Source organism: Otolemur garnettii, unplaced genomic scaffold (assembly GCF_000181295.1).
Source record: "Otolemur garnettii isolate 467f Iridium unplaced genomic scaffold, OtoGar3 scaffold00006, whole genome shotgun sequence".
Classification (NCBI taxonomy): domain Eukaryota; kingdom Metazoa; phylum Chordata; class Mammalia; order Primates; family Galagidae; genus Otolemur; species Otolemur garnettii.
The window spans coordinates 8,947,457-8,960,992 of record NW_003852401.1 but is presented as its reverse complement, the minus strand read 5'-3'; the positions used below and the strand labels follow the sequence as shown (position 1 = coordinate 8,960,992).

The 13,536-nt window shown below is 44.9% G+C and overlaps 1 protein-coding gene across 1 annotated transcript in view; it reads left to right on the top strand.

Moving 5' to 3' along the window:
• The window catches only part of ADAMTSL1 (ADAMTS like 1), an 898,927-nt gene extending 890,708 nt beyond the window's left edge, over window positions 1-8,219 (top strand). The window contains exons 28-30 of the mRNA XM_012813071.2: window positions 5,357-5,466; window positions 6,426-6,646; window positions 8,052-8,219. Of these exons, the coding sequence (XP_012668525.2) occupies window positions 5,357-5,466; window positions 6,426-6,646; window positions 8,052-8,158 (438 nt within the window). The 3' untranslated portion in view covers window positions 8,159-8,219. The remainder of the gene's footprint in view (window positions 1-5,356; window positions 5,467-6,425; window positions 6,647-8,051) is intronic.
• The last annotated feature ends 5,317 nt before the right edge of the window (window positions 8,220-13,536 follow it).

The window sequence follows — 13,536 nt, the reverse complement described above, 5'->3', positions numbered from 1 at the left end:
AGACCAACATTCAGGCCATTCTTCCCGTAGATTCTAAGTCAATTGCTCTGGGGTGTTATCCAAGCAAGGGTAATTTTTAGAAACTCCTCTGGTGATTCTGATCTGCAGCCAGGGTAAAGAACCATTGTTCCAGCCAGGAAAGGTTGAAGCCCAGCCAGATCACTTTGAAACCACCAACTCCCTTCTCAAGTCTCTGCCTATAGGTTAGCACAGAAAGCCCCAGGCAAGCTCAGCACACAGCAGAAACAGAGTTTGACCCCAGGAGTGGGATGAGGCCTCCTCTGAATATAACAAAGGGACCATGACTCTCCATTTGGAAGAGAAAGTTTGTGTTATCTCCCTTTTATATCTCAATTAAACATAAACTGAAGATTCTCTCTGATGGAGAGCCCGTCTGAGCAGCACCATGACAGAAGCAGCCCAGGGGGGTGGGGTGTTCAGTGGCCTCCCTGTTGACTCAGGATTTCTGGGCTAGGTAGAAGTAAGTAGTTAGGAACAGTGCTTGTCATTAGAGGCCCAGTGCAGGTAGATGAAACCTCTGTTAGACAGGGAATAGCTGTCCTACTCTTTTAATCTCTCCACTGTTTCATAATGCTGTTAGCATGCACACACAAAAAAATCCAGGTGTGGAGGTCCTTGGGGGAAATGATATAACTGCATACTCATAGACACTGTTTATTTAGAAGTCCATGTTCAAAACCTACTACGCATGCAAGAACTACACACTAGGGCTGATATTTGAGTAGTACTCACCAGCTGGGTGGTAACACTTGTTCTAGTTTGGCTGGGGCTGGCACTAATTGGTAGAATGACCATTCTGATTGGTCAGGCATAGTTTTGGTTGCTTGGCATATGAGCCATACAATTAGGCTTGGCCAGCTTGGACACCCCAAAACAATAGGCTTTTAATTCTCAATGTGACTAATTGGGGACAATTAGCAACTCATTATTCATTGAAATTGGCAGTCTATACATAACCACATTCTTGTCCCACCACTCTCACCCCCAGGTGTGTTCTTACAATCACATCTTTAAGTTAACACACTGTGGTCATCTCTAATGACAATCAAATGTTATTGGCCACTGAGATCACTTGCAACTCATAACCCACTTGTGTACCAAGTAAATCTGGAGCTAATTCTGGCCAGTCAACATGTCCTTCTGGAAGCCTCTACCAAATGCTCTTTATTTCTAGTGACATAATGTACACACTTCATAATCATAGAACTCCCCTTGCTCCCACACCTGGGGAATATCATCTTTCTCTTTCCTGGAAAAACCCATTTCTGATAACTCTCACTCAGCCCAAGGCAGTTATGCTTCCTTACCCTCAAGAATATTGCCAGTTTGTGAAATTATGCAGTGAACAGATCTGGCTGCATGTGGGAGATGTTTTGCACGGTATCACCAAGGTCACTCAAGGGGACATATGGTACACAGTTGCACATTCTTAGTGATCAATTTTCCTAACAGAGAAAAAATATGTAGGTTTTTCTCCTATTCCTTCCCCTCTAAAACCCTCAAAACTCTCTAGACCAGAAGTTCTCAATCTGTGGGTCGCAACCCACAGGAACTGTATTAAAGGGTCACAGCATTAGGAAGGTTGAGAACCATGGCCCTAGACCAGGCATGGTAGCTCATGCCTGTAATCCTAGCACTCTGGGAACCGAGACAGAAGGATCACTTGAGCTCAGGAGTCGACATATATAACAAATCCACAGGCAACATCATATGTAGCAGGGAAAAATTGAAAGCATTCCCACTTAGAACTGGAACTAGACAAGGTTGCCCACTTTCATCACTCTTATTCAATATATTGCTAGAAGTCTTAGCCAGAGCAATCAGGCAAGAGAAGGAAATGAAGGGTATATAAGTGGGGAAAGAAGAGGTCAAACTATCACTCTTTGCTGACAATATTATCTTTTATCTAGAAAACTCCAAAGAGTCAATCAAGAGACTCCTGGAATTGATAAATTCAGTAAAGTCTTAGGTTACAAAATCTGTGTACACAAGTCAGTAGCTTTCATATATGCCAGCAGAAGTCAAGCTGAGAATCAAATCAAAAATGCAATACTTTCACAGCAGCAACAAAGAAAATAAAACACCTGGGAATATATTTAACTAAGGAGGTGAAAGACCTCCAATAGGAAGAACTATGAAACAATGAGGAAAGAAATCACAGGGGATGTAGAGAGATGGAAAAACATATCAGGCTCATGGATTGGCAGAATCAACATTGATATAAAATGGCTATACTACCGGAAGTGATTTACAGATTCAGTGCAATCCCCATTAAAATACCAATGTCATTTTTCACAGATCTAGAAAAAATAGTTCTGTGCTTCATATGGAACCAGAAAAGACCTCAAATAGCTCATACTATAGTAACCAAAATAGCATGGTATTGGCATAAAAACAGAGACACAAACCTATGGATCAGAAAAGAGAACCCAAAGATGAAACCATCCTCATATTCCCATCTGCTCTTTGATAAAGCAGACAAAATATACACTGAGGAAAAGAATCCCTTTTCAATAAATGATGCAGAGAAAACTGAATAACCACATGTAAAAGACTGAATCCATACCTCTCACCACTCAAGCAAATTAATTCATAATGGATAAAAATAAGGCATGAAACGATAAGAATTCTAGAATAGGCTCAGTGCCTATAGCTCAGCTGCTAAGGCACCGGCCACATATACTGGAGCTGGCAGGTTCAAATCCAGCCCAGGGGCCTGCCAAACAACAATGACAGCTATAATAACAATAACAACAACAAAAAAAAAAATAGCCAGGCTTTGTGGTAGGCACCTATAGTCCTAGCTACTTGGGAGGCTGAGGCAAGAGAAGTGCTTGAGCCCAAGAGTTGGAGGTACTGTGAGCTGTGACACCACAGCACTCTACCCAGGGCGACATAGTGAGACTGTTTCAAAAAAATAATAATAATAACAATTCTAGAATAAAATGTTGGAAAAACTCATAAAGATGATAAGCCTAGGCAAAGAATTTATGAAGTTGACCCTAAAAGTAATTGCAGCTATAGCAGAAATAATAAATGGGACATGATTAAATTAAAAAGTTACTACACAGCTAAGGACATAATCAATAAATAGACAACCTACCAGAGTTGGAGGAAATATTTGCATGCTATCCATCTAATAAAAGGCTGATAACCAGAATCTACAAAGAACTCAAATACATCAGCAAGAAAAAAGTCAACTACCCCATTAAAAAGTGGGCAAAAGACATGTACAAAAACTTCAAAGGAAGACAGTCTAATAGCCAATAAACAGGAAAATATACTCAACATCTCTATCAGGGAAATGCAAATCGAAACCACAATTACCCAATTCCAGTGAGAACAGCTGTTACCCAAAAGTCTAAAAACAATAGATGCTGGCATGGATCCAGAAAGGAACACTTACACACTGTCAATAGGACTGCAAACTCAAAATACCTCAAAGAACTAAAAGTAGACCTGCCATTTGATCCAGCAATCACACTACTAGGTATTTACACAAAGGAGGGGAAAAGGCCATTTTGCAGCACAATTTACAATCGCAAAGATGTGGAAATAGCCTACGTGCCTACCAATACATGAGTAGATTGATGTCATGTATGTATACCATGGAGTATAATTCAGCCATAAAACATACAGTAATCTAGTATCTTTTGTAACAACCTGGATGGAACTGGAGACCATTCTTCTAAGTGAAATATCACAAGAATGGAGAAAGAAACAACACATATGCTAAACACTAAATTAGAACTGGTCTATCAACCCTTATGCGAACATAAGAAAATAAAGTGCAACATACATCAAATAGGTGGGAGGAGGGGTTGAGTAAATTCACACCTAACTGGTTCAATGCACATGTTCTGGATTAAGAACATGTTCTGGATAAAGGGTGTGCTTATGACTTTGACTTAAAATGTACAAAAGCAAATTACATAACCAAAACGTCTATACCCCTGTAAAATTCTGAAATTTTTTTTAAAAACTTACTATAATGTTACAAAACACTATAGTACTGGCATAAAGACAGACATACAGACCAAAGGAATAGAACAGAGCCCAAAAACAAGCCTTTTAAAAATGAGGTGACATGATTTCTGACAAGGGCAACAAGACCATTCAAAGGAGAAAGAATAGTCTTTTCAATGGTGTTGGGTATCACAAGGAACATATTAAGTTGGACCCTTACCTTCTATCATATATAAAAATTAAACAGTAAAAGATAAAAGTATAATATAAAAATTTTAGAAGAAAACATAGGAGAAACATTTCATGACATTGGATTTGGCAATGATTTCCTAAATATCACACCAAAAACACAGGTGATAAAGTGACCTTTCAAGTAGTTGGCGTCAAGGAGGGATTTTTTACATTTACTTCAAATCCCCTTTGTGTCTTTGTGACTAATAGTGTCTTACTGAGCCCTGTTGTCTGGGCTTGGACATAGCGGTCTTCCCCAAGAGGACTTACCTTAAATTCTTCTCCTTCAGTGGTTCTTGACCTTTGAGGCCAGGGATCTCTTTGAGTACGTGATGAAAGCTAGAGGGAACCTCCTGCTAGAAAAATGTCAATAAACACAAAATTTCTGCTTATAATGCTAAGGATTAACACCCCGCTACTGCCTTCTATGGAACCCTAGGGATCCAAAGACCCCCAAGTTTAGGGTCTTTGTTCTAAAGTGACCTCCGTGGGATGTCTGTTCTCTCGTTCTACTAAAATAGCAGATGTTGGTTAAGAGCCTGCTGCTTTTGTATTTTACAGGCAAGTGTTACGGGCATTTGCTGTGATGGGATCAGGCTCTACTAACTCTGGGGAAAGCTTAACAATCTCCATGAATATATAGTAAGAGAATATGAGGGACTATCCATATATAAATCTGCTTTGTGTTGAGACATTCTGGATTTAAACTGGAGAAAATAAAGCTGAGGAAAAGAAAGAAATGGAGTTGGTTATTTGAATGAATTTAGCAAGAAAACAATAAGCCAAATTGCCCCCCACACTGAAGCAAGGAGAGGTTTATTTAGGTCTTCATCTCTAAAATCTGAAGACATTCTCCTAGCACATTAAGCCAAGAGATCTTTAATATGGCTAATCTGAAAGGGGGGTTAGTTACATGCTAGCAGAATGCAGACCACATGAAAGCTAACCATCCCACTATGGCATAAAGAAGAGATGGTGGTGAATGTCCTTTAGTTGGCCCAAAAGGAGAAAGACGGATGAATGGAGAGCCTCCAATGAGACCCTGCACAAAGATCTTGCATCCCATGTAGCCTGAACATTGCAGCCTCTACTCTTGCCTGGGCTAATGTTACGTTTATCACCTTTCTCTGCTTTCCAGTGTAATGGACCTTGCATTGGGCCTCATCTAGCTGTGCAACACAGACAAGTCTTCTGCCAGACACGGGATGGCATCACTTTACCATCAGAGCAGTGCAGTGCCCTTCCGAGGTAAGAGAAAGCCCTGGACACCCTTTCCCCACCCCTGGCATCAATAGCACAGACAGATGGTGGTGAGTGAGGGTTTCTCATCCCACCTCCCACAGTCCCAGGGGTCACACACCTGCCCTCTCTCCTCCATTCACCCCACACTGCTGGCCTCCCAGAGGTAGATAGCTCAGTGGTGGCTTTGTGCTTGCCTAATGGGCCAGGCTGGGCTTTTCTCTCTTGAAGACAGAGAGTGCACAGGGTATTATTCTTCCAAGGGAGAGAGAGAGACCTGACACCACATGAGACCTGCACTAACCCCCCACGGGCGGGGGGGGGGGGCAAGAGGTGGGATCTGCACAACGGCCACCAGACCTCAAAGGCTGCACTAGCCCTTCATACTTGTTTTTTAATTGTTGAAATTTTTTATTTCAAGTTGATATATGAGTACATATGATGATGTTACCTATTTGCCATTGTAAGGTTGAAGTCTGAGTGCAGTAGTGCCCTTCACCCAGGAAATGTACAATATACTCATGCAGTGTACCCATTGGGTGAGAATTTATCCACCTTCACTCTTGTTGACTTCCTGTTCAAATTTAGGTTAAGATGAAGACCCTTGTTCCTGGGTTTCAACCTATCACTCGTATTCAGTCCCCATTGCTATCATACCTCCTTGTAGATGTCCACCTGGGGGGAGGACTCAGCACCCCACCTAAGACTCCAGTCCTTGAAACCAAGCTGTAGGTTCTGCCTCTGCCAGCCTCCATGCCACGTGGAGCTCATTCCCGGGTCATGGAGCGACATATATAGGAGAGAAGAGCAGATGGAGGCCCAGTTAGAGGAAGCAGGCCCAGTTAGAGGAAGCAGACTTTTAGAGAACTTGCCCAACTTTCCCGGGTTTGCAGTATTGTTTCCACATCTGCCCCATCCACTCGGCACCCACAGACGCAGATCTTAACCCTGCCACCCTCCTCCTTCAGGCCTGTGAGCACCCAGAACTGCTGGTCAGAGGCCTGCAGCGTACACTGGAGAGTCAGCCTGTGGACCCTGTGCACAGCAACTTGCGGCAACTATGGCTTCCAGTCCCGGCGAGTGGAGTGCGTGCATGCCCGCACCAGCAAGGCAGTCCCTGAGCACCTGTGCTCCTGGGGGCCCCGGCCTGCCAACTGGCAGCGCTGCAACATCACCCCATGTGAAAACAGTACGTGTTCCAGCCCCAAAGTAGCTTCTGCAAATTCCCCATACTGCATCAGGTGCAGAGGGCAGTCCCTGGGACCACTCCTGAGCCTAGGGCATTGGGTCAGCTTCCCCTAGGATTGTGGGCTGGGGCCAGAGTTGAGCTTTTTCAGTGGGGTGCATGGGTGTGTGCTAGATGTGGATACAAATATCCATACCACCAAACTGGTAGGGTGTGGCCAAAGGGCTTCCCTGTGAGGGCCAGGTGCTGCTGGCCAAGTGCTGGAGGAAGCTGGCCTGCAGCTCACCTGCAGTCGGTCCGGCTGGTTCGCACCGGCTCTCGGAGGCTACTAAAGAGGAAGCACAGCTGATACTGGCACAGCCTCCCACTCGGCCAGCCGGCTTTGCCCTGTCCCTGCTCTGCCTGTCCCTGAACAAGGGCCTGCTCACACCTCCTTCCTTCTCTACTACACAGCATCCACCAGAACTGGGCAGGAGTCTGGGTCCTCCTCAGCCCAACACCAGCAGTTATTTGTATTCCAGTTACGTAGAGATCTACTTTTTCTTCCCCTGACCCCAAACCCTAGAGGTATTTTCCCATGAGGAAGATGACCACAGTCTGAGGCAAACAACAGGACTTAAAAAACAAATGTAGGAGTGTAGTTTTCCCCAAACTGAGCCTCCCTGAGCGATAGATCCCCAGAACTAAGGCAGATGCTCTATGAGCCAACAGCCTGCTTCTCTTTAAACCCTGGGGGAAGGGCGACCTTTGACCTCAGGGGCAGTGCTGACCCTAATTTGTGTCAGCACACACACAGAGAATGTCAGTGTTCAAGTGCAGGTCGTTAAGACAGACTTACCAAACCAAATCCACACCCGCATTTGAGAATCAGCTAGTCTGCACCCAGACTGAACCGGAACACCGTGGTGCTGTGTTTACCCTGCGGTGGGTGGAAGGAGCAGAGCAGCCTAGGAAGAAAACGTAACAAAACAAAGCTTAACAGAGAGTGTTAAATGCCTGGACGGAGCCTCCCTTACACAGTGCTTCAAAGCAGAGCAGAATTCAGCCCTTTGGGAACTATCTCAGGAGAGTCACTTGCTGTAAGCCCACAGGGATGGCAAGCTTGCCAGGAGTGAGCTGGGCCCAAGGCCAGGGGAGGACAGCACCAGCAGGGAATGGAGGGAGCTGTTGGGAAGGAGGCAAAGAAGCCCAAGGACAGAGCCTACCACTCAGCCCAACGGTGCAGGCAGCCTGGGGGGCAGGCGGCGGAGCTCTGCCAAAGGGAGGCCCACCCATAGGGGCTGGGGAGCCGTGGCCGAGGACGACCCCAGGAAGCACCCGGTGGCCCAGTGCCTGGGCTGTACCCCAAGTGGCTGCATGTCTGTTTCACATCTCCTCTTGTCCCCTCTCCCTGCCCTCTCTTTCCCAGTCGAGTGCAGAGATACCACCAGGTACTGCGAGAAGGTGAAACAGCTGAAACTCTGCCAGCTCAGCCAGTTTAAATCTCGCTGCTGCGGAACGTGTGGCAAAGCATGAAGACAGGGTGCGAGAAAGAACTCTACCCTGGCCACGCTAAGGACTCACGCACCCACCTCGGACAGAATTTACACTTTCTCGTTTATTTATTTATTTTCCCCCTCCCCATCCCACACAGCGTCTTCCAACCTCCTCCCCTGCCCTCCACCTCCACCCTCAATCGGGAGGACCTGAGTTCCCCTGTCAGTTAGCAGGAGGGCAGAGTGGCGGGAAAGGAAGGATTGGGTGTCTAAAGGAGGCTGCAGAGGCTGCCAGACAGATGGCAGGGGCTGTCAGACAAGGGGCTCCCTTGCAGAGCCGGCTCCCTCCCAAGCCTGGACCTCAAAGAGATCTAGGATGAGACAGGCTTGGCCCCCAGGGAGCCCAGGGGTTGGAGAGTATTAGTGCAAATGTCAGACAAGCAATTGTCTTTCCTAGAAGCACACTGTCAATGCCACAGTGTGCTGCTCCTGCATGGGTGCCTCTGCCTCTGTCCCTTCCCTCACCATTAGGACAGGGAGGAGGGGGACCCTATGCTGAGACAGAAATATTGGGGGGGGGCGCGCAGAGAACTGAAAACGTGGGTAGGTAGAAGTGAAGAAGGGAGCAAAGTCTAAGGTGCACAGCCATGCAGAAAATAACGTAAGGAAGAAAGGGACAGAAGCAAAAAGCAGCCTGTGTGTGCCCCAGCAGGGAGCAGCGGGCAGGCAGGAGGGCTTCTGGGCAGCCAAGTGAGGCTCACGCTGCTTCTATGGCATGCCCACATTGTGTGGTAGGACATACACCCTCCATGGCAGAGGAGTGGAGGCGTGTCCCCTCTCCCCTGCTATCTGAGTAAACTTCCTGCCCATGTAGCTGCAGCAAAGCCAGAAAGAGGTCGCTGCCTGACTATGCAGTGAGGCCGTCCCTGGCACCTCTTCAGAATTTCCCAGCCCTGAACTCATAGCTGCTCTGGGCCAGGGGCATTCTGAGCATGCGTCGGCCAGGTTTTCTGCCTATGTGGCCTTTGCTGCTCCAAATCAATTCATTAATCAGTCTGCCACAGTATCTATCAGGATGTAGCAACCACTCTGTTCCAGAGCCAGCCAGGAACCAGGGTGGGAACAATGGGTTTATGTTTATGTGTGCTCACAGCATCTCACAGCATGCCCTGCCCCTTCTGGCTGCCACCCTGGGGTCTGCAGGCCTCCCTTAGCACAGGGTGAGCCACTGTCTAGCGGGTTAGGGCCGGGCTAGAGAGCTGGAGCAAAGCCCAAGGATAGCTGAAGCTTACAACACAGTCTGCAAAGGCTTTTCCCCCACATATAGCACAATCCTTTCAAATTTATAGTAATTAACACCCATTTTGGTGATTCAATAATTAATTCAGCAGGCAAGCAGCACGCACACTTCCACTACGCACATCAGCTATGGTGAAGTGGCCAGGGCAAAGTCATACAGTGAGATGAAAACTGTGACTCCTGGGCAAATCGCTCCTGCAGCCCAGCAGCTTCTGGCAAGGCCTTTTTACCTCCTTCCTCTGAGCAGCCCTAGCCTAGATGTCAGGGCGAGGAAGGGAGGCCAGAGTCACTCACCCCCGCGCCCCCCCACTGCTGCCATAAGCCTCCCCTCACATACACACTCATGAAATGCCACTCACCCAGGGCCACCACTGACATCAGCCAGCCTGGAAATAAAAATTCAGAGAAAGACAATGTTACTCTATCTTCCCCAGGTTAGCTGTGGAAAATTAGTTTGGGTTTCTCTTTTCCTCACCATGAAAATAGGCTCTAAGAAATTATGTTACTAAAAATCAGTGTAATGTTTATTTAAAATAAAAGAGAATGTTTTCTATGTCTGTATATCTTTTGTTAATATTTATTAGGATTTCTTGTATAAAAAAAGTGCAATATTAATAATTGTACATTGTCATCCAGAGAAAAGTATTTGGGGGGCTTTTTATTAACTTCCTACAGTCGTGTTCCTGTAAACCCCGTGATTATTGTATTTTTCCTACTCTTATTAGAACCTGGTGTTTAACTCTGGAGCCATTCACTGTGTACAGAATACATTGTAAAAACTCACATGGGATGCCGGGACAATTATGCATGGAATGATGAGGACAACTTCCGTAACACTACTAATGTGGTCAGTTATGTCTAGTTCACTAGCTATTGAAAATCAGTGGCCAATATTTGCATTTCCTGAATAACAGGCATCCTCCGGCTATGCCACATGTCAGATTTGGAGCAGTGGGGCTCAGAGCCACCTAGAGGGCCTAGGTTTGGGCTGGGAAGCAGTGTGCTCCTTGCATGAGATGAATGTACATTTATTGTTCTGTGAATTGCAACTCAGCTGCACCACCAGATTATTTAGGGCTGCTGGATAATGTGGAAGGAGATACTTCCTCCTCTAAAACACAAAACTGTATTTGTATTTTTTGTACAGATAATACAGCTTATTTATTTAAATCTTGTCGTCCGAGTCTCTCTTAAGCTCAGCCTTCCCATTGTGTTTTACGAAGGGGATGAGAAAAGTCTGTGTCGGTTGGGTGGTTCCCAGTCAGTTATCTGTGTTTGGCTGAAGTGGAAACATTAAAATCCAGCTTTGCATGCAAAGCTGGAAGCCCAGGCCTGGAAGGGCGAGCTCAGAAAATGAACCCAGAAGCGCTGCACTTGTGGGTATGCACTCATTCAGGCTGAGCAATGCCCAGTGAGTGACAATCATCTCATCTTACAGTAGGAAGATGGGAGCCACTGAACCTCTAGGGAGAGAAGCGAGCAGGAGCATCCCTGTGCTACGTGCAGACTTGGGTGTGGGAGCATCCTTACTCAAGGTCAGCCTTTCTGCTTCACAGTGTGAAGTGGCTATGTGGTAAAATGTTAGATGTACACTATTAGCAAAGGCTAACATTTACAGATCACTACTATATTCAATGCTCATATCAACCCTACAATTAGCCCCATTTATACATAGGTAAATCGCAACCCAGATAAGCCCAAGGTCACCCAGCTGGCAGAAGCAGGATTCACACTCAGGCAGTCTGCCTCTAGACAAAGCCTCCTGCCCCTCTGTGCTGCAGCTGACCCTGCCATGGCCACCTTAGCACACATACCACTCCTCTCTACTGTTCTGAAGTTGGTAGCTGATGACAATAAGACAGTTTACTGGAGCTACTGCTTCCTTCTCCCCTAAAATCAAGGTTTCCGCCCTTCTAGTGCTTCTAGCACCCTATATTTAAAGCATTTTAATAGAAACATAGCTACTGCAGAAAAAACAAAAAGCACATTTGTAGAGCACTTCATAAACAGGCGCTAGTGAAAGGGCAACACATCCCTAGGCCCAGATAATGTCCACACAGGGACCACAGTAAGACATGCTCCAGACAACCATGGCCCAAAAGCACAACTCTAGCCTGTTTTCCAACAACTCACCCTGCTCATCACACCCCTGTGGAGCACTGTGAAACTATACAGAAGATCTTCTTGAAATTCCAATTATTCATTAATGTTTAGGTTTTGCATTAAATAAAAAGTCAATGCTAGAACTGTTAATATTCACAAACCAGCAACCAAACAATGTCCTACAGAGGCCCTAGAATGGTGGTCGGAGCTGGAGATGCCAGAGCAAAAAATCCAAGGAGGATCAAATGGTAGGAAGGGCTCTTGTAGAATGTATGGAACTGTGTCCAGACACAATCACAGATATCAACAGAATGAAAAGATTCAACCAACCACAGTGTAAGAGTTTGGAATCTTAGTCACAGACTAGTCCTGGGATGTAACTGCTCAAACTGGAGTCCCTATAGCCTAAGAAGATTTCCAGGAAATCTGTGGGCCCATTAAGATCAGAATGGTCAAGAGTCACCAAAGCTCACGCATGCCTCAGCTTCCTCACCTGTAATAGGAGGACACCATGTAGAGTGAAGTATGAGAAAACTATCTGTTAATCCATGTTGAAAAAAATACAAGCGTGCCTAGTATAGCCCTGAAGTGCTCATTGAATGTTACTTGCTTTTATCCTCACTTGTCATCTACACTACTTTGGAAGAGATGGAAAGAGCTGACAGAATTTTTGCTATTTCATGTTATTTCTGTCAACTTTGTAAAATTCTTCCTGTGTTTCCATTTTGGACTGAAAAAGAAATCAGTTATTCCTTCAAAGCTTAAGACTGACTACACGGAAGTGTTTCGTATTATGTGTGAAAACCCCACACTGTACCCCAGAAGTGCATTAATGTACATAGTTACCATTCAATTAAAAAAAAAAAAAAGACTGACTACACAATAGTCAATCTTGACTATTTGGTTGACTTACAAGAGAGAAGTTAGTCAACCAAATTCTGTGTCTTAGAAGAAAACAGATCAATTTGTGTAAACAACTCAAAGACTCAAAATGTAGACAAACTTTCAGAAATACTTCCCAGAACAAATGTCCTTATAATCCCAATGTACATCCTAGTCTCAGTGCAAAATGTCCAAATGTACACATACCATTTGTGTTACTAAAATACATGGAGACACATTCATGAGCAAAAAATATAAGTAAAAGCTAAAATTAAGCATATCTCACATGTACATGGTAGAGTTTCTCATAAATACCACACAATTATCCCCTTGTTTCTCCCTGCAGATAAGCCCAGAGGAAATAATGCAACTTCATTAATGGTTCTCAACTAAAATGAGATAAGTAACATCTCAATAATCTATCTACAGGGATCCCAAAAGCCACAAAGGGTCAGGTGGAGTACAGAAAAGGATGGAGCATTTGGAAAAATTGCCCAATGAAAATTGACCTGTTAAGTGAATTAATGCAAGGAAAGCTAAATTAGAAAACAAAATAAGGTGTAATCCTTTTGGTCTTGTCTCTCTGTGTCCCTCAGTTTGTTCAGCAAACCAGCTATGATTTAAAGACTTTGGGATTTAGACTCATGTGTGTTGAATGTGAGTAAAATCAGAAAAGGTTATCTCCCCATGTCACATACTACCAATTAGAACAATATTAGTGTTGATTTAAGCCTTGAAATAAACAGTAAAGAATGAATACCCGTCAGGGTCCCACTCTGAGAGCAGGGTCCACTGTAACCTGTGGAAACTGGTGGCAATTGACTAAAGAATTATAAAATTAGAAGCCATGGTAAAGAAAGACATGAGACATGGAGTAGAATTAAAAGTGGGAGCTCAGGGGTCCATTGCCCATTGTGGGAATCTGGCAATGACCTCAAGTGTTTGCTTCACTTTGCTTATATTGTAGTCTATTTGCCCAGAGGGTAAGATAAAGGAGGGAACAAAGACGTCAGCAGTTTCTCAGATTGATCCTATCAGCTCCTATTGTTATTATTATTAACCTTAAGGGTAGCCTTCAGAAATCTGAAATCTGAGCCTTGTATTAGGAGAGCCTCTTGCTTGAGATCACACACA